A 21,151-nucleotide genomic window follows, 5' to 3' on the forward strand; every position below is an offset into this window, starting at 1 on the left:
TTTTGGGCTTTGACTTTGTTTTCCTCATTTTGGTCGCCCTTTCAAATTAACAAGGAAACATCTTGCCTGTTGTAAGGCATTGACAATGCCTATGTTCACAATAGCAAGGATTAAAAGTGGTAATGTTGTGATGAATCTGCAAAAAGCAAAGCCAACCTGTATGATAGTCAATAACAAAGACAGATTATGAAATTTTCTTAGCAAATTAGTGTATTCTCCCATTTGAAAATTAAACTAGTGCTTAAACAAGTCGATAACTTGAATAAACAAACATTAAAAATCAAATTTCTTCACCATGTAATTAAACTAGTAGACATTAGATAATTTAAATTCATGAATAGAAGTTGATAATTTAGCAATATCACGTGGTACTTTATAATAATCAATATTCGTGTCATGCATAATTTAAATTTATCTTACGTCTTGCTAAGCCTATTACTTCTAAACTCAAATTCATTATATTATGTCTTTACTAAACCTCTAAATCCTTACTTTCAGTGTGCTTATAAATTAGTGACATGATAATATTTTAATTGGTTTTCTATCGAAGAGTGATATTCAAAAATTTATTAGAAAAATTAATTAAATGCAAATAATTCAAACTACAACTAAATAAACAGAGGATATTGAAAAAGGTGTGTTTTTACAGATGGTACAAGTTTACTCTGATCTTAAACTACTAAGGTTCGATCAAGATTCTGTAATTTAGTTGTTGCAATTAAATTCTCTTATTCTTGTTGCAATAAGTTAGATTCTAAATTCTTAGATTGGAACTCATGTAGAGCTCTCAACTTTTGACTCATGTCTCTTATCACTTTTTTCTCTCTTCTCTTGTGGTTTCACATAGAGGTCACAACTTTATTGTGGTTTGCAACACTTTATTCTTGTTGTTGTTCTTCTTCAATGGGATTGGATGGCTTGCGCATTTGGGTGCTGTTGTGGGGTGGTGAAGGCGGAAAGCAAACATGATTGGAAGTAGAAGTAGGATTAAGATTGCAAGGAGAGGGTGGCTTTGTATGGAGATGAGGCAATTGTGTGAATAGCAGGTGATGTTGGGTAGCTCTCTTTAAGCTTGGCTTCTTCTCAAACAAAGACATGAATGGTGAGGTGGGCTAGTGGTGGGAATAGTGGCACTGGTGAGCGAGTGAGTACTGACAATGATGAGTCACTGAATAGGCTGCAACAGGTGGAGAAGGCACTGCCATAGTTGGAAAAAATATGCTTTTGTTGGTATTTGGCAGCTTGGCAACAGGAGGGAGCAAGTGCAGCCGTGGTCATCTATTTTGTTGGATCAATGTCCAAATATGGGTGTTGGTATGTAGGATGGTGGAGCAAGAATTTATCGTTCAAGAGGATAAACAACAACCAAGCCTTTATCTCACTAAGTTGGATTAACTATATGAATTCTCTTACGTCATTGAGCTCGATCCTCTACTATATCATCCACTATATTTGAATAAATTTTATCTTATTTTATCGTTATTAAACAAGTTTTCTTTGGTCTCCCTATTCCTTGATTAATGTATATATTTATCATAGTTTCACATCTCCTAATTAAGACATTTATTGGTCGACTAAGTACGTATTCGTATCATCTTAAACACATCTCTCGGAGTTTTTCTTCAATAGGTGCAACTCTAATTTTCTCTTTAATTTCTCATTTCTTATCCTATATATCCTTGTATATCCGCACACACATCTTAACATCCCCATCTCTGTGACACTTATCTTTTGCTTGTGTGGTCGTTTCATATCCCAACATCTAGTTCCATATAACATGGTAAGTTTAATTGTTGTTTTGTAAAATTTATCTTTTAGCTTTAGAGATAATCACAAAGAACATTTAACGCTCTCCTTCATTTCAACCAATAGAGTTGGTTTGCCAATGGTCGGGAGTAGATTAGATGCTAAAGAATTGAATGCATAGTAGAACAGGGAAGTAGAGGAAGTAGTTAACTGAACCATTAGGTTACAACTCTGATACCAATCTATGCAGTACTATAGATTGCGGAAAGATGAACACAAACTTTCACAACTATAAATTTATCAATTAAAATATTATTTACTCTAAAATAAATTATAAAGAGGGAGTTTAGGTCTTTTTGAAAGTTCAAACCCACTTAAAATTGGAAACAAAATTAGACAAATATAATATATGCCCACTTATCTAAAAAGACTCATATTACTAACAAATAAATTAACTACAACTTGGAAACATAAAATCCTATCAAACTAAAAAAACATTCCAGATTCCTAATGTTCTTTCTAAATTAAAAGATATTCGAACCAAATCAAATTACAGAAAACTATTTGACACTTAAAATAGGATGGTTATTGAAATCGACTACAATTTTAAAATTTATAAGATGAATAAATTCGTTATTTGCATCAGATAGTTTTAATTAATTCTATATTTTTCTGATTTTTTATTTCCTTTGAAATATGTATGTTCTATTTATGTCATACATGCAATTCTACAGGTTGGCAAGGGGGATAACATATATGACCATAGAGTGTTCTCTCAAAATGAGGTATGCTGCTTGTTGGTGCTTTAGCTCTGTACATCTTTTTTTGTTGTTTATTTCTTGCTACTATAGATGATTAATTTATTTTTTAAAAAACGTTGTTGACTACTATGTGATAAATTGGTACTCATGATAGAGTACTGCAACTTTGTTAGAATTCTTGTTTTGTTTCCCCTTTGTAATTCTTTGACAGCTTCATAGAATCTGATGTGTATCTTCAAGTTGTCATTCTTCCATGTTTTATGTTAACACAGGATTCTTAGTGTTTGCAAGTTGATACAAATAGTATATTATTTTTATCACCTGAAATTCAGGTGTTTGTTAAACATATTTTTTGCTCTCAAGCTATGTTAATGCATAGAACTTTTGGGCTAACGATTACTTATGTCAATGCCATTTCTATTGATGATTCTAATAGGATACTGGAGACTTTGGGAGAGTCAGAGAGGAATTAGAAAGGCTGAAGGAGGAGGCACGTGCAAACAAGGATTATATGATTCAGGTACTTGGCACAGTATTCATTATCATGGTAGTTTCTCTTAATCTTCAAATTCTTAGGCTTGTCTTTGTGAACAGTACAAAGAAATAGCACACACAAACGAAATCGCTTTGAAGCAAATTGAATCTGCATATGAGGCATACAAAATAGAGGTGGTTTAGTGTTTTTTAAGCTGATTGATAAGGACCCTGAGCTTTCAAATTAAGTTACGAGATTATTTAACATTAAGAGTTTTCTGCTTTGGTTTTATGGCTATAGGCAGAAAGTCTGAAAAAGGCATTAGATGATGAAGTTTCTTCTCTCAAGGATAAGGTATCCGAGCTTGAGAAAAAATATGTATTGAAGTGTGACGAGATTCTCTCTCTTACTGAAGTTAAAGATAGGGAAATCTCAGCTCTTTTTGCTGAAACTTCTGATCTTAGGGTGGAAATTGCTCAAAAAGTGTATGCTGTCGTTTTTGCCTACTTCATTGTATATACTTCCTATCCAGTTTCCATTAATGCTCATATTGTTTATCCAATATCTTTGTAGGGCTCAAATAGATGCACTGGAAACACAGCTATCTTCTTTAAAAGGAGATCTAGACAAGGAACATGAACGTTGGCGAACTGCCCAGCACAACTATGAAAGACAGGTAAAAGGACAACTATGAGAATCACCTAAACTTTTATTTATTTCATTTTTTTTCTGATTTTCTTTTTCTATCTTGAATTGTTCTAAAAAACATTCCAGTTAAACTTTGTTATTCTTTTGAATTTCAAAATTTTTACTTACGACTGCTGCCACTGTTCTTTTCCCCCTTGCTATATAACCCGTAGGTTTTTTTGACTTTTTTTTTTGTGATGCATACAGGTTATTCTTCAATCTGAGACAATTCAGGAGTTGACTAAAACATCTAATGAGTTGTCTTTGATGCAATGTGAAATCGCAAAATTGAAAGAGGTTTCAGATATGCAGAAAAGTGAAAATGTATACATTTTTGCTCTTCAATATTTGCCAGTGATTTTTATTTCATTGCTTTTAATATTTCAAAAACTTGTTTGTTTTCATATTTTTTTTATCTGCAGGTCATATCTTTTATAGTTTTCTGCATTCTTCATCTCTTGTTGGGTGTCAAAGAGAACAGTTTGCTTGATTTGTGTTAGATTCATATATGCTTTTCACGTCATTAGATTTTAAAAAATTTAGGTTGATGCTAATTAATGATGTGGGCGTGTACTGAATGTAGGTGAAATTTCTTAGGAAAGCACGAGGAAAAATATTGAAATTTTGTCAGTATATGTTTGTACTGTACACATTTATTGTGTCTCTTGATATCCTGATGTATTTTTTTCACCACTGTTACAAACTCGAATGTCATGTACTGGATCCAGTACAAAGTCATAGATGAGAGCTTATGGTGGACCCATTACATATCAGCCAATTTCTCTGTTAGTTTAACTGACTTGCCTAAAGTTTTTGAATTTGAACCAACTCAATGTTTACAATAGCAGACTGTGTGCATGTAAAGGAATCATGAACATATGGATATGATGAATATTATGGACTATGCTCTCTAGTGCTTGTTGAGATTCACTTAGTTACCAAATGATGACACAATTAGAATGGATTTGATGGTTAGAACAAAAGAGGTGCTTCTTTACTTGGGATGTTGCACCAGAATCCTTGGTAGCTGTTAAAGATCGTTGGTGATTTGCTTTTCCTACAAGCTTCATGTGGAGTTTGAGTGGTTATCCCATCTCAGTTGAAATATTGTTTGGCCTGGCCGATCCTAGTTTCCCTTGGACAAGTTGAATCATGACCAGCCAATTTTGAAGAACTATTCATACATGCTTTCTGATGGGTCACAATATGATGGATATTCATTGCATATGCTTTTTTTGTCCTACTCATCAGACATGCAATTTCATCATGACAGCTAGAGGAATCTGATGATTTTCTTGATAAATCCAATCAGTTGAATGCACGAAAATCTAGTGTACTTGTTCCTGTATTATCTGGTAGCATAGTGGTTGCTATACCCATATTACCTTGCTGTGCTTAGATTACAAGAGATTTAATATTTTACTGGTTGCCCACATAGGCCATGAATGTACATATGTCAACCCTTTTTGTGTTTTCAGGAGATCCTAAAGTCATCTTGGGAAAATGATAAGACAACATTAAATGCTTTGAAGGATGAAGCTGAAAAGAAATACAATGAATTGAATGAACAAGTATGTTTTTGTTATTTAAAATACTTTTTGGAGAAAATAAAAAAAGAATTGTTACTGATTTTTGGCTTGGCAGGCCTTCATCTTGTAGTAAATTGCTGTTGGTTTTAATGTGGTTACTCTCCTGTGTTTTAGAATAAAATATTGCATAGTCAGCTGGAGTCTCTCCACATCAGATTTGCTGAGAAAGAGCGCAATTCTGCTGGACTTTCCTCCCAATCTGTGGATTTGAAAGCTGAGAGTGACTTGCATAATGTTATTACGTATCTTCGCCGCTCAAAAGAAATAGTAAGTGGATTTTTCTAAAACTTGGCTGGCAATATTATGTGCTTCAAGTGTCATTACTGACAGAAATATGCAGGCGGAGACAGAGATAACTTTGTTAAAGCAGGAAAAGTCAAGACTTCAAGCTCAAGTAAGTTACTTTTTGTAGTTTGGTTCAACTTTCAAGTAATGTCTTCTTATTGCAGTTTTCTTCTAAAGATGAATTCTTTGAAATATAATGTGGTATCTCATATCTATTGAAGATGGAACATTTTTTTCAAGTTTGTGTGGACCACCAAACATTCTTTGAAAGAGTAGAATATCCAGTAACTATATTGATGTGATGAAAGAAATATATGATATTGTATTTATTAGTATGAAAACTATTAGGAGTATGACATGATTTTCCTTCAATTATAGACTTTCTCCAAGGTTCTATTCTAAGTTCCTATGCTTGTATGAAATTTGCACTTTCTGCTCCATGTGGGTTAAAATAATTTGAGCCTAAACTAGGAAAATATTTCCTATTGTTTTCTTCACGCCCTTTCATTTCTTCCCAAGGAAACTAGGGAAAAAGTGGGTCCCTTACACAGTTTGCTTCTTCTAGGAAACATGCTATAAGTTACTTTATCCTTGTACTAGATGAACTCGTCAATTGAAGATAGTCCTTTATGCATGTTATTTGTAGATAATAATGTGCTAATTGATGAGAATGTAATTAGATTAAACTAATAAAAAAAGATTTATTTGTGGGGAAACGCTTTAGGAATTAAAAGCTTTAAATAGAATGGATTAAATAGTTATGATGGAAAAGCATGCAGTTCCCATGAGAGATTTGCATATCAAGGAGGTACTGATGAAGATTTTACATGCCACTAGTTAAGTTTCCAATAGGAAATCTCTCTGTCGAGACTCGATAGCATTCACTTTATCATTTAACAAATAACTACTCTGAGACATGATTTTTCATGTCATCAACCTGTATGATATATTACTTCTAAATTAAATCCTTTATCTAAGCCTGTGTGTGTGTGTGAGCATCAATTTTATTGAACTAAATTGCCATATTATTTTCCTTTTAGCTTGATTCTGCTCTTAAGGCTTCTGAAGCAGCTAAAGAGCTTCTCCACTCTAGACGTGAGAATGATAGAGCACTTCTGTTTAATGATGAAGAGTTTAAGGCTCTGCAGATTCAGGTGACAATTTTAGACTTGAAATTATTTGTTCCCTTATTTTGTTTGTGGATGCATCAACAACATTGGTTTCTCAGTCTTCAATCTCAATTTCACTGGTATTATTAACTCCATGCAGATAAGAGAAATAAATTTGCTTCGTGAAAGTAATGTGCAACTTCGTGAGGAGAATAAGCACAATTTTGAGGAATGCCAGGTTCAAAAAAACTTTTGTTACCATTAATTATATGCTTGCATTCTGCATATGATTTCTTTATTTCAAACCTCTATTGTTTTCAGCATCTAATCCTTAGATTCATGATTATTCAAAAAAAAAGCAATTCTGGTAATTAAAAATATTTAACTTAAAAGATAATGATTATTCTATTTTGCTCTATTTTGCACAGAGATACCGTGATGAAGCTCAAAAAGCCAGAATAGATGCTGAAAAATTTGAAAACCTTCTAAGAGAGAAGCAGTTGCACTATGAATCTTCCCAGCAAGATGTTAACCTACTGAGAATTAAAATAGACCACTTAAATAATAGAAATGCTGAGGTTCTTTATTTCCCTGGCCATCAGTTATGAGAAAACAACTAAATATGTTCTAAATTCTTCTCTTCATGCTGCAGTTGGTTGAATATTCTAAAAATATTGATCCTGAGGAGTATAAGAAGATGAAAAGTGAAGTTGAGCAAACAAAGGCAAGTTCATCTTATCTACATTTGCATACAATAATTCGACAAATATCAATAGATGAGATTTTAAGGCCTTTTTATCTCAGTTCATGTTTGTATGTGCATACTTTTTGAGAAGGAACTTTGGAGTAAAAGATGGCAGTGCGAATGCATGGTCATTTGACATGATGTTTGCATTTGCCGCACTTTGCATTTATTTTGTAGTCAGTCTATTGCACATCCATGATGAAGGACTTGTTTACGAACTGGCAGATTCTAACCCTCATGCTCTGAGTACCTTTTAATAGCACTCACAATATGAGTAGGAGAGTATATCAGATGGCCAATAGCTACTCAATTAACACCTAATTCATGGCTACAAATGTTTCATTCAAGTGAAGACTTTAATGCGTTGATGTGCATTGATGACTGGTCTTTTTTTTGATACGATTCTAATCTGCACAGATTTTCCACCAGGACGTGATCAAATTGATCACATCTGCACAGATTTTTGATACGATATATGGTTTTTCTCATCTTTATGATATCAGATGATCTGCTTATGGTTCAAAATACCAGTCCATAACACCTAGTATAGTGGTATTTACTTGTCTGACATGGAGTGTACAGTTTGGGGTGGTATCAAGTGTCATTAAATTTGATGTTTATCTGGCACAAACCATACAGACACTCAGCATGGTTTGTTGTTGCTGATTGTTTTTAATCATTGTAACCTTTCTTATTACTTGGTGGTGATGGTATGCAAGCATCGGTAGAGATCTCCTAGATCAGTTTTCTCGACTCTTTTTTCCTTTGTTCTGTATCTTTATTGTTTTTATAGCTGCAGTTTCCATTTAATGGTGGTTCTTGATGTTTCCTGTTTGTAACATTCTCATTTCCAATCACGACTATCTTGATAACTGTAGATATGTTCACACTGAATTTTATTGTTTATAGCCCATCAGTATTATCTTCTATTATTTTTTTTTATCTAGGCGCTTCTGAAGAAATCTGAGATGGATATTGAACCGATAAAGAAAATTGTTTCAGACAAACAAGAAACTATATCCAAATTGACGGAAAGGCTTGCGAAAAGCGAGCTTGATTTAGCTGAAAAGGAGAGAAGAATTAGTGATGCTGTTCAACTCGAAGTAATTTCATTTAGTGTCCATCATCATACATGTCCGCACCTGGCTGTATACTGATCCTATGTTATTATGTAAACTTCAGGGAACTATCAAGCTGGAAAGTGAAAGACAAAAGAAATTTATCTCTGTTCTGAAGGTTGTTACAGTTCGTCCTGAACTTCACATACTGTGTAATCTGTATCTTGATTGTTGGTGATGGGTTTTGATTTTTTTAATGTTATTATCTATGGTATCTTTATTCTTTAATAAGTCATGCTTTTGTAAAATCCTTATTTTTCAGAAGAAAAATGAAAATATAACAAAAGAGAAGGAGGAGCTGAACCAGGAAAAAGAAACACTCCTAAAAGAGATAGAAGAGTTTAAATCTGGTACTGATTCTACATGTCCAATATTTTTTCTTGATTGCTTCGGTATACTAATTTGCTCAAACTTTTGATAGCCCGGAAAACCCCAGGTGAAACATCAATTGAACAGGCTACAAAAGAAAAGGACACAAGGATACAGGTTTGTATTATGTTGTAAAAATTGGGACTTCATGTTGTTATTCTCTAACTTTCAGTAATCAGATGTTAGAAAAAATATTGGAAAGAGAGAGGGAGGAAAACAAGAAAGAGAAACAAAAACGGCACAACACAGAGAAGAAAATATTTGAAGTTATTCAGAGAGTTAGTAAGGTGCTTTCTCACTTTTTTTTTTTACATTTTCCAAAACCTCATTCCTTTTATTCGATTTCATCTCTGAATACTTTATATGATGAATTACAGGAAAAGAAGTCCTTAACCGAGGAACTTTCAAGGCACAAAGATGCTGTTGAGGTGTTGAAGGTACACAATTTTCATACTTTTTTTTTTTCCATTCAGCATTCAACTAGATAACCACGGCTTTGTCTCATTTCATGTACACAAGATATATCATTTTCTGCCTAGATCATAAAGATCCATATATCTACTAAATTTTGAATTCATATATTACGCCCTGAATTTCTGAATTGAGCGTCCCAATTCCAGTCTGGTGCAGTAACTGCTTCTCAACTCCCTTCCGAGTCCACATTGAATGAACAATATGATCAGTACATTCAGGCTGCTACTCAACTCGAAAATGCTTTAGGTTCCGTGGCTGACGATGGGCTGGGAAATCTTCCTGTCCCAGTTACAGAGACATCTGCTTCTGAGGCATCTGTCTCTGCTTCTGGTACTCTCTACTAGTAGCTGTTGGTTCTGTTTTCTCTCTCTTGAAGACCTGCTCATGATCTGTTATATTTGCTTGTATAGTGCGGCAAGTTCCTGTTCAGGTGGCCAGGCCCTCGACTTCTCCAGTTAAATCTGCTGAGGAAAGGGAGAAAGGGCCTGTCATTGGGAGACCGACATCTGCAGCTCGAAAGATACCTGGGAGGAGGATAGTCCGTCCCCGTCTTGAGCCACTTGAAGAGCCTCAAGGTGATAACAGTGCATCTGGAATGGAAGGTTTGGCACCGACAGAAGATGACAAAGCTGGTACATCTCATGAACCTGAACCTTCTGGTGACATTTTGGTGGGGCATTCCATATCTTCTACCCGCAAAAGTTTGTCCTCAATGTCAGAGCAAAAAGATGACGTTCCCTCAAGAGATGAAGCTGGTTCTGATGTTGTGCCCCTGCCAACAACAAAAGATTCTGATGTAATACAAGATTTGACTTCATTGGCACAGCCAGTGCCGCCAAATCACAAACGCCCGGTCTCAACAACAGAAGATGAAATTGATGCTGATGCTGCTGCTCCACCTCTAAAGAAGTCAAAAGACACTGATATGCTGCAAGATGTCTCTCAAGATATTATTGATGAGAAAACCATCTTGCCATCTGCTGAGGATATTGAACCAGCAGAAACTTTGTTGCCATCTTCTAATGTGTCTGATTTACAGGCACCTTTGGAGGATATGGAAACCGATCAGGTTCCTGCATTACCTAACGAAGAGATTGACGATACCATGGAGGAAGATGATTCTTTTGCCAGGGAAGAACAAGTGGAGCAGCAAAACACCAACTTGGATGAATCAACTCACAAAGTTGAAATTCAAGGTGAAGATGAGACAGTTCCAGAAGACTTTCTTGACAATTCAAAAGAAACATATGAGTTATTGGATGACAGCGTAAAGAATGAGGGTGCAAAAGAAATGTCACAGCCACCCCCTACAGATGAGGATGACAGGGAAGAGGGGGAGCTTCCTGATGAACCTGAAGAGCAGCAAGAGGGTGGCAGATTGGGGGAAGGCCAGCGTGAGTCAACTCCCAGTGACGGTGCTGGTTTGGGTGATGAAGCTGGATTTTCTATTGATATCGTGTCACATGAGAAAAGTGGCATTGGCGAAGCTACGGATGAGGTTCCAAGCCACACCAATGATGATCAGTTAGCTCCGGATGGTTCACAGAATACTCTTGCATCATCTTCTGCTCCACGTGAGGGTTCGCCTAGTTCCTCCTTGGTTTCTGCAGTGGCACAGCAGCAAATTGCTACTAGCACTCCAGACACAGATGAGTCAAGAGTAGGAAGGACGATAACCATAGCTCAGAGAGCCAAGGAGAATGCTCAACTGCGACAAGCGGGAATTGCCGCCCAAACGTCAGCTAGAGGCCGAGGCTGGCCTGCTGTTGGCCACAGAGTTTGTTTCCCATTCTTCTCACGACTCGTTCATATATCTATTCACGGAGAAAAACTCTTTTATTTACTAACTATGCTATTTTTAATAGGGCACTCGAGCAATGCCGCCGCGTGGTAGTAGACGAGGTCGGCCAGGTGGTCGTGGCCAGGGATTTGGTGAACAGTGAGGACATCAATTGGAATTCTTTTGGAATGTCTCTGTAGCGGTACAAAAGTCATTGTCATAAACTAATCACGTTTTTTGCCCCCTAGACCTTGACCTTCCAGGAGTCAGATGATGAAAGTTCATTCAAATCACAAAGAGCGGTTTGCTGTATATGCTTCATATTTTGGGATGTATCTGGCTATTATTTTAGATGTTTTTATGTATTTTGACTATCTTACTAGTATTTCACATGGGTTTTGAGTTCTGACTATGTATTACTATTATTTTACATGTCTCAAGTGCAGGTGAAGTTTGATTTGACAACAAACTAAACACGACCTGGTCAAATATCATCATCGTAGGAGAAATTTTTATTTTAGCTTTTAGCCTTTTATTAGTTGCCCATGATGGTATCTACTTGGTGAGTCAAGCTTATTCCCTCTGGTGTGTTTAATCGTAAAGGATGGCAATTGGCTAAACTCATTAGAAGTGTTGGATATATATTTTATTGCTTTTACCAAATGTTTTATTTTGCTTTTACCAAATTTATCCGTTAAGACGGTATAAATTTGCTGTCGATGTGTCTCCTCGGTGAGTCAAGTTTATCCCCTCTGATGTGTTTAATTTAATAGTGTGGAGGATGTCGTTCGATTGTTTGGTTGGTATCGTTTGTTTTATTTGTGTGTTCGTTTGTTGCCTTCTGAAAGTAATCTTTATTCTACCTTCTTTTGGCAAATAGTGCTCATGAATTAAATTGTAAGAGACTATTTCTACCATAATTCATATCATAATCATTAATTGATCAAAATGAAAAAAAAAGTAAAGAGGAAAAAACTAATATAGTCGAATTAATTTTTATATTTTAAAATTTTAAATAAAAAACATAAATAAAATTGAACTAAATAGCTATTCGTATTTAAAAATAAAAAAATGGCTTCCGCTAACTTCAATAATATTTAGTTTAATTATTTTGCCAACTAGATTCCCTCACTTCGACAAAAAAAAATAAAACTTTAACATTATACGATGTAGCAATGCATTATTACAAGTAATTAATCTTAATTATCATGTTTCAAAACTCATGAATAATTTTTTACAAAATAGAGTAAGAAACTATGAGATTTTATATTGATGGAAGTTTCGTATATTGAACTGTCCTTTTAACAATTCAGATATTTAATATTAACAATTTACTTAATTTTGAAGATGATTAATCTGACTTGAAAAAAATTTTCTATCGACTATTAAAATAGATCTGAAAATGCACATAGATCCACATCCAACAATTAACATTTCAAATTTTACATCCCACCAAAAGAAAATGCTTTATAATTAGGGGTGAGCAAAAATTCGGTTAAACCAAATAAATCGATCAAATCGAACCGAATTTTTAATTCGGTTCGGTTATTTCGGAAGTTCGGTTATTTTTTTTAAAAAAAATCGGTTAATTCGGTTCGGTTTCGATTTTAAATTTTTTTATTCGGTTAAACCGAATAAACTGAATTAACCGAATTAATTAAATTAAAAAAATAATTTATAAATTTTAAGTAAATAAATATATAAATCTCTAATTTATTAGTAAATTTTTTATAATATTTAAAAAAATTCGGTTAATTCGGTTCGAAAACCGAATTAACCGATAAAATATCGGTTCGGTTTGTTCGGTTTTTATTTAGAAATTCGGTCGGTTCGGTTGGTTCGAAAAAAATCGATTTATTCGGTTTTCGATTTATTCGGTTCGGTTCGGTTTTAAATCTTGCATTACAAGTAGGTGTCATATGTTTACGAATTCGATGTCAATTGACTAATGCCTTCAACATCTTTTCTTCTGTTTGCACTTACTATTTATTAAGATTTGAATTAGACGGATTTAAACTCTGTTTCAACAAAATTAGTGAATTCGATGTGAATTTAAACTCTGTCATATGCTGAACAACTTCACTAATTTTGTCTGTTTGCACTTATCTATGGTCTTGAAAGGTAGGGGTGAGTATTCGGTTAAAATCGAATCGAATTAACCAAAAATCGAATAAACCGATTTTTTTCGAACCAACCGAACCGACCGAATTTCCCAATAAAAACCGAACAAACCGAATCGATATTTTATCAGTTAATTCAGTTTTCGACCGAATTAACCGAATTTTTTTAAATATTATAAAAATTTTACTAATAAATTAGAGATTTATAAATTTATTTATTTAAAATTTATAAATCATTTTTTTAATTTAATTAATTCGGTTTATTCGGTTTAACCGAATAAGAAAATTTAAAACCGAAACCGAACCGAATTAACCGAATTAATTTTTTTTAAAAAAAATAACCGAACTTCCGAAATAACCGAACCGAATTAAAAATTCGGTTCGATTTGATCGGTTGATCGATTTATTCGATTTAACCGAATTTTTGCTCACCCCTAGTTTGATTGACTTACAATCTTTTCTCCTATTTATAATACATCATTATTAAGATTTGAATTATAAATGATTAGATAAGTCACTGAACACTTTATCAGCATATAATATTATTATTTGGCTAGACGGATGCATAACCATTGATATCGATACATATGGTAATTATAATGAGAGAATTGGCAATCTCATTATGAGAAAAATAAGAATTCATGATACATTGTGCCATCTAATATATACACATAGCATTGAAGAAGAAGAGTAGTAACTCCAAAGGTACTGCACAATCAAATGAATGACGAGGGGAAAAAAAGGAGACGAAGGGGATGAAAAGTTCTTGAAGAATTAGAACGGATCCTTGGGAACATTGTTGATGCATTGATGAACCGAACGATGGCGCAAATTGTGATCCGACTTGGAGATCACACACAATGCAATCAGCAAGGCTTTCTTCTGTCCACCTTCAAGTGAAGTTTGAACCATTTTTTCTTTCGCGTTTGATCCTTCGACTTTCTCCTCTTTCGTTTGGGGCTCTTCGTCGTCGCTTTCGGACGCCTTGAACGAACTGCTCATCTTGAGGCTACTCGAGTGTCGCTTCAGAGGTGGGGTGGTGGTGTAGGAGGCATGAACAACATTTCTTTCCTTGAGAAGCTCGTCTATCTGGATCATGTATTGCATTTAGAATAATGATAAGCATTAAGAACTTTGCAGTGGCTGGAGCAAGGATATATCGAACGATAGAACTTACTTCTTGCATTTCCTGAGTATATCGGTTGGTCATCTCAGTGAATCGTGCCAAAACCTGTTCATCTTGCCGTAATTAAATGAATCAATGTCCGACACAAACATGTACGAAATAGAACCACGGAAAGACACGGCAAACCTCTCTATACTCCGTCTCAAACTTAGACAGTTCGGCTCGTTTCGCTAATATCCTTGCCTCAACATCACGGAGTTTTATCTTTTCTGCTGAGAACTCTTCCGTGCACAGAACTTCTAGCGTGTAGTTTACACTTTTAAAGAAATTATCACCTTCAGATTTTCATGCGACCGAAACAAAGTTAGATAACATTTGCCAAGGTCATTCAATTCAAAAAATAGAACAATTATGCAACGACTTACCGTAGACGGCAAATACATGGGTGCCTGCTTTCAGTTCATTTACTTCGCAAGCTTGAAACCCATCAAGTTTCTTGAAGAATGCAGCATTTGGATCTTTAGCAGATGCTAGCTGGAGGTGAGAAACACAATAGTGTTAGCAAAACAATATTTGGTTTTGGAAATGCTTCTTCCAATGAGTTTAGAATAGTTAAGCTTACCGAATTAACTTGATCAAACCGATATACAGGAAAATTAAGGAAGAACATTCCAGCAGAAGTAACCTTTCCAGTTTTGGTGCTGTCTTCCTGCATCAGTCTGGAAGTCAGATGGATACATCACAAGCTAAATAGATTTGGTGACACTGTAAAACATATAATCGAAGGCTATAATATGCAAACAACGGAAATTTCACATAAACAATTCAAATGTCAAGTAAGTCGTACGATACCTACTTGGCGCTAGAGGATGCCAACTAGTTCAGTTGGTAAGTACCTTGGAAGATGTCGCCGAGCTATTAGGTTCATAACTTGCCTTTCAACCAAAAGTGAGTGTTTGAGGACTCCATAGCTATCTTTTTCAACAAAATCAACTAGACGCTAAATCGAACATTCTCTACATGGGAAACTCAAAAATTGACACACTCAAACTTGAGAATGTTGGAATAGAATCGTCATTAAGGAATGTGGATGGCATAATTAGGTTATAATGAAAATGTTATGATGGATGCCATATATTAATAGAAAAAAATAAGATAACTAATCATATTACTGTTGATAGATGACAAAATGAAGGAAACCAAGATAAGATAATTGATATTATTTTATCTTACATGAACCATATGACCAGAGAGTTCCATCTGTCTGATCTGAAGAGTTGGCAATTTTTGCATTTTATCTTTGAGAATTTCAGGAGGAATCCCAACCAATAAAATTATTGCTAAGCGATACATATATAAGAGACATACTTTGTTGTGTCGGTTTTATATATTAAAGTTGAGGCTCATCTTCTTAGCGTTGTTAAGAAATGGATTGAACCACCATTTTACTATCTCAACTTAACTGGAGACATATTATGGAAGCAAATGTAATTACAACCCAAAAACTCCTTTGCCGCCATGGTAAAGTTGACTGGCTGACTATTAATTCCAAAAGTTGAAATTGTTAGAAAGTCAACATCTATCTGTTATTTGCTGCTAATTTATAAATTAATTGTCAAACTAAAATTGAGTGTGTATGCAACAATTTTTGAGACAAATGATACCTTTTACAAGCAGATTAATATTACAACAAAACTAAAAGAATAAATAAAATGAGCAAAGGGGAATATAAGGTGCAATAGGCTTATTTAGTGTTTAACCAAAGTGCCATATGAAACCATCAAAAGAGAAGTAGCATTTTGAACAATGTCAATTCATTACACATTACACAATGTCAAATCTAAATTCCATGTTAAACTTTTGCAGATGTACCAACATGAAAATTTCTTGGCTTAACAAAATAGTAAGTGCAAACAGAAGAAAAGATGTTGAAGGCATTAGTCAATTGACATCGAATTCGTAAACATATGATACCTACTTGTAATGCAAGACTTAGTCCACCATTCTCTTCTTGCTCAAAGTACAACAACTGCACGTCAAAAACAAAATTAGTGAAGTTGTTCAGACCATGTACCTAATGCTAACAAGGAATTGATGAAGATATAAAAGATTATCATTGCAGTTATGTAGTTGGAGATGGGTGAATCTAGAGCTGCAACAATTATGCAGCAAGCTGTACTGTCGAGACAGTACTTTTCAATCAATGTTATGTTAAACACTCCAAGTGCTAGAATTCATGAAAGGCTCTTGATAACTAGTTCAGATGACGACTTGCTAATTGGTAGGCCAGGCTGTTCAATTAGGAAAATAATATAACATACTGCTAGCTAGCTAAGAATAAACTTTTTTTTCAAAGGAATTAGACGGTTGAATAGTGTCCAGTTGTAGAAGCCTTAGTTCAATTAGCATGTTAATTGGTGATATCCACTCTAATAAATATTTAGTAATATACAGGAAGGAACTATATATACTGAAAGAGTCCAATAAATATTTATATAAACACAACAAATGGGTAGTAAATAATATATTAAACATTCTATCATAATGCAGTTTAAGAATTTGAAACAACCTTGAATTTGCTCTTTGCAGATGAATGAACTCGACAAACAATTCCCATCCTAGCTTCCCTCTCTGTTATTTCCACTGAATAAAAGTGAGCTGCCTGTTTTTCTACCTGTGCAATTACAGAGAACAACTTCTCAAAAGATTTGCAGCAAAAACTATGTGTAAAAGCAAGAGAAAATGCCATTACCTTTCTTGAAATTGACTGCCCCAATGGAAGTGGAAGGACAGTTACCAAGCCATTAAGTGCTTCCTCCAATACAGTTGCAGATACAGTTGTCTTGATTGGAACTCCAAGTTTACTAACATGCAGTATAACAAATAAGAAGTAACAATGAAATCTTTTGATATTTGATTCAGAAACATGGCCACAGGATATAAATTAGTACTAAGTTCCATTAGCTCGTTTTACCTAAAAAGTGCAGCAAACATTGTGTTCACAGTACCAAGACTTGAAAGATCAAGCTCCAATTCCTGACTATCTGATTCAATAGCCTGGGAAAACAATTATACCTTTTTAATGTCTTTTAGCTAAAATAAAATAGTCAAATTAACTGAATAGAAGAAAAGAATATACAACATTATAGAAACAGCCAACTTATTAATGATAATGATGTCTTTAGATGAAGTTAATAAATGAACTTAAACAAAGATGACAGGCAAAAAGACCATAAAATTTGTATCACTAACCTCAAAACCGGAAGTGTCATATTGATGTCTTCTATCTGCATCAGACAATACATTGTACGAGAATGTAACTTCCTTGAAAACCTCAGCTGCTGTAGGATCGTTTGCATTTTTGTCAGGATGATATCTATAAATAAACAGAAGACACATAATCAGAAATTTTTTATGCTGCGAATTTTGCAATATGAAGCAAAAAAAAAAAAAAAAAAAAGAGTCTACACTAGAGTGCTAACAGCATTAGCATCAAAGAATAAATAAACTAGCATGTCAAAAAGGATAAGAATTATATTTATCACATGGATGAGTTCGTTAATATAGCAAAGGTGAAAAATGCTAAGATGAGTGTGAAGAATTCTTGAAAGAATAAACCAAAAAATATATTAATGTTCAAGAGAAGTTAAGTATAGGTCCAATAGATCACAAAATGAGAGAAAATATGTTGAAAAAATATGTATTTTTCAAGAAGACTACTAAATTCGATAGATTGAAGAGTTAAATCTATTAAAGTAAAAGGTGTAAGGATAGAAAAAACCCAAAAAAATGGCATTCAATCTAATAAAAAATAATTGAATTAAATTGAATACTATTAATGATATATTAATGCATAAAGAAGATAAGATTCATGTAGCCGATACAAAATAGTTGGGGTCAATATGGCTTGAAGACGATGATAGGGGCAACTTTTGTAGCCCACTCCAAATAGTTGGGACAAACAAGGCTTGATATGCGATAAAAACAGCTCATATGATGACATAATATGATTTTGATTTTCAATTAAATTAGGTAAAACAACATTTTCACTGCTTTAAATGAGATGAAGATGTCATTTAGCCTCCATCACATCACCAACAAGCTGTGTTTGTCCTGAGCATTCAACCTCTAGCAGATGTTTAAATTAATCTTCGGATCAAACTTCAGCATTATTCTATTTTGAATAGACTTCAAGCAAGGGAATTAAATAGATGGGAGTGAACCACAGCCTTCTGATATTAGACTTACCATAGTTCTAGTTAAAGCAATAAACTTACTAGTTTGAGTTATATTTACCTCAAGTTGGAAAGATCTAATTCCGCACCAGACTAGTGAACAAGAGGAACAGGCTGTGAAAGTCAGTTATTCGACTTAAAAGAAAACTTGCTCAGAGTTTTATGCTAGTGCAAGACCACCAAGCTATGAAAGTGGACATAATGCAGCAGAGAGTGCTGAAAGGAAAGCATAAACCAGAAAATAGATACATTTTGGCTAAGTTTCTGATGCCATAATCAGGGATAATCAAGACTGATTAATGCAATATTGCATTGAAGATATTGATGTCAGCTTTAATGATCCTCCTACACTTCCAACTGATATATTGAAATCTCAAAAAATTCTGCAGTTTTTCAATGATAAAAAACAAAGACATCTGGTATAGAGCCAGAAACTTAGAAGACTGTAACAATTTTGAATGCACTTGCCAATGAACGATTATCTTATATTTAGCACAGTGTTATTGTAACCAAAACTATCCTTGGCACAGTGTTTAATGCTTCAAGGATGGGTTTAGAGGGTTGAAACTCAATTCCAAATCTATAAAGGATGAAGCTCATCTATCAGTCAGGAATACGCTCATTGGTATCCTGCTGACACCAAACTAGGTGCTTGCAGAAATTGATTGTTCAAAATAGAGGTAATGCAAACAATAGTACTTGCATCTGTTATGTATACTTCTCATCATGAACATTAAGATTCCAGATTTAGGGGGAAAGGAATGATCGTATACCACACAATCAATACAAGATGGGGTGTGCCACCATTACTGCAGATAGGCACTATTGAGGCCATCATATTGCCAAGACAAGCAATGCGAGGTTAGTGTAACCAGACAATTCCCTCATTTGGAACTAGACAACTCGTGTTGATCATCATATTCAATCGACATCTGATGGAGGATGAAACTCACTTGGAGCAAAAATAGTCAACAAATTCATGCCCTTCACATATGATACACAAAGGCAATTCCGCTAAAATTGTTTGAAATTTCTATTAGAAACCTACACTTTTCGAATCACATGACATACCCATGTCACGATTACTAGTCTGAATATAGTAAAAAGGACACAGGCATCAAGAACTCTTACAATTGTGTGTAATTTATGTGTGAAACACAATTACAATAAGGCCTGGATAGAAACAAATCGATCAAAAGCCAAAATTATTAGAGTCGTTTCCAATAATTATGTTGCATGACGAAAATCAAGGGGAAAAAAAAAAGAATAACAAATAAGAGATCTTACTTCAGAGCCATCTTTCGATACGCACTCTTGATTTCCTGCTCCGTTGCATTACGGGGGACGCCAAGCACTTCGTACGGATCCCTCCTCTGCTGCTGAAGCTGCTGCTTATTAGCATCCCTTTTCTTCTCCGACTTGGCGGAGGAAAATCTCGGACCCGGCATCTCTCTCGCCCTCAAAACCAACCTAACCTAACCTAACCTCTCCACCCTGATCTCACTCCCACACGAGATGCAAGCAAAACATTTTCTCCATCCGAATCGAGAATCTCGCGCGAAGAACGCAGATCTACACGCCGATCCTCCACCTCTCTCCCGCCCCGAAACCGGCCACCGAGACGAAGGAGATGCCGAAGCAAACGCAGCCGCCGCGAACCCCTCCGTGCCCCTCCGCCGGAGACCGAGAGAAGGAGGAGAGAAGAGGCGGAGAGCGATCGATCGAGAGGAAATCGGCGAGGGAGACGGGGAGGAAGAGAGGTCGCGTTCAAGTGTTCCCCATGAACAGTGGAGCTGTTAACCTATCCCTCTCCGCACACGACATCCGAGGCTGCTGCTAGCTCACGTAAAGATCGATGTCCGCACAAATCATGAGCATACGACACATTACCCTTCGTTCATTATTAGATCAACGGTCCTAAAGTAACGCTGCGGTGCGACAACTCCCATACAAAAAACATACTATTTAAAAAAATTTGAAACATGGTTCGACCGACGAAGTGGGTCCTCAGCCGCTGCTTATCCCCACTCGCCGGGTCCCGCGGGGTTGACGCTACACATTGTTTTACCTTCTTCGGTAGTAGTTAGAACGACTGGGTCCACTTCGAAGGAAAAGGAAAAGGCTGACAGCAGATGGATATGCAGTTGGGTAGACCGTTTTGCGGGTAATAGAATATTTTGAGAAGGTGATTAAGAGGTGTTTAGTGGTGTCGGCGCCTTGATAGCCCACCAAACCGGGATTAAGTGGCTCTTTCAATTGGTGATTAATTAGTTAAATATAAATTTTTGGGGATTATTTAGAGAAAGGGATTGTTTAATAAGTATGACGTGGCATGATGATGAAGAAATGATAAAATGATAGTAACATTCATTTGGCAGGAAAAGCGATCTCACACGATCGATCCCACAATCATATATGAGGAAATAAATTAGAAAACTGTAATTGGCTACCATGAGAGAGAGGATATTATTTCATTTTCGTCGAAATTCAACTTTTGCCCACTTCAATAAATCCGTCCGTAGTAACTAACTC

General features: G+C 35.2%; 2 protein-coding genes across 3 annotated transcripts in view; one reads left to right on the forward strand and one right to left on the reverse strand.

The window, feature by feature from the left end:
• LOC141842756 (nuclear-pore anchor-like) overlaps positions 1-11,544 on the forward strand; it is a 31,390-nt gene extending 19,846 nt beyond the window's left edge. Inside the window, exons 28-50 of one of the 2 annotated variants that reach the window (XM_074730773.1) lie at positions 2,481-2,531; positions 2,944-3,027; positions 3,102-3,176; positions 3,283-3,467; positions 3,556-3,658; positions 3,877-3,993; positions 5,148-5,240; positions 5,373-5,525; positions 5,599-5,652; positions 6,584-6,697; positions 6,813-6,890; positions 7,081-7,230; positions 7,305-7,376; positions 8,345-8,500; positions 8,580-8,633; positions 8,778-8,865; positions 8,937-9,001; positions 9,064-9,171; positions 9,262-9,321; positions 9,505-9,688; positions 9,769-9,990; positions 10,078-11,135; positions 11,224-11,544. In XM_074730773.1, coding sequence (XP_074586874.1) covers positions 2,481-2,531; positions 2,944-3,027; positions 3,102-3,176; positions 3,283-3,467; positions 3,556-3,658; positions 3,877-3,993; positions 5,148-5,240; positions 5,373-5,525; positions 5,599-5,652; positions 6,584-6,697; positions 6,813-6,890; positions 7,081-7,230; positions 7,305-7,376; positions 8,345-8,500; positions 8,580-8,633; positions 8,778-8,865; positions 8,937-9,001; positions 9,064-9,171; positions 9,262-9,321; positions 9,505-9,688; positions 9,769-9,990; positions 10,078-11,135; positions 11,224-11,301 — 3,402 coding nt within the window. In that variant the 3' untranslated portion in view covers positions 11,302-11,544. Of the gene's footprint in view, positions 1-2,480; positions 2,532-2,943; positions 3,028-3,101; positions 3,177-3,282; positions 3,468-3,555; positions 3,659-3,876; positions 3,994-5,147; positions 5,241-5,372; positions 5,526-5,598; positions 5,653-6,583; positions 6,698-6,812; positions 6,891-7,080; positions 7,231-7,304; positions 7,377-8,344; positions 8,501-8,579; positions 8,634-8,777; positions 8,866-8,936; positions 9,002-9,063; positions 9,172-9,261; positions 9,322-9,504; positions 9,689-9,768; positions 11,136-11,223 lie in introns of both variants that reach the window. The other variant, XM_074730772.1, reaches the window with a different exon arrangement.
• A 2,308-nt stretch (positions 11,545-13,852) lies between these two features.
• LOC141843223 (chaperone protein dnaJ 16-like) lies at positions 13,853-20,385 on the reverse strand. The gene is made up of 11 exons (XM_074731269.1): positions 19,907-20,385; positions 17,637-17,760; positions 17,359-17,441; positions 17,137-17,248; positions 16,954-17,058; positions 16,363-16,413; positions 15,007-15,093; positions 14,810-14,918; positions 14,571-14,719; positions 14,436-14,489; positions 13,853-14,347 (listed from the first exon to the last, which is right to left on the reverse strand). Exons 1-11 carry the CDS (start codon positions 20,065-20,067, stop codon positions 14,033-14,035), a joined length of 1,350 nt encoding a protein of 449 aa, XP_074587370.1. The 5' UTR covers positions 20,068-20,385; the 3' UTR covers positions 13,853-14,032.
• Between the last annotated feature and the right edge of the window lie 766 nt (positions 20,386-21,151).

The sequence above is a fragment of the Curcuma longa genome, chromosome 12 (genome assembly GCF_044706935.1).
Source record: "Curcuma longa cultivar G26 ecotype Majalengka, Jawa Barat chromosome 12, ITB_CL_G26_1.1, whole genome shotgun sequence".
NCBI classification, from domain to species: domain Eukaryota; kingdom Viridiplantae; phylum Streptophyta; class Magnoliopsida; order Zingiberales; family Zingiberaceae; genus Curcuma; species Curcuma longa.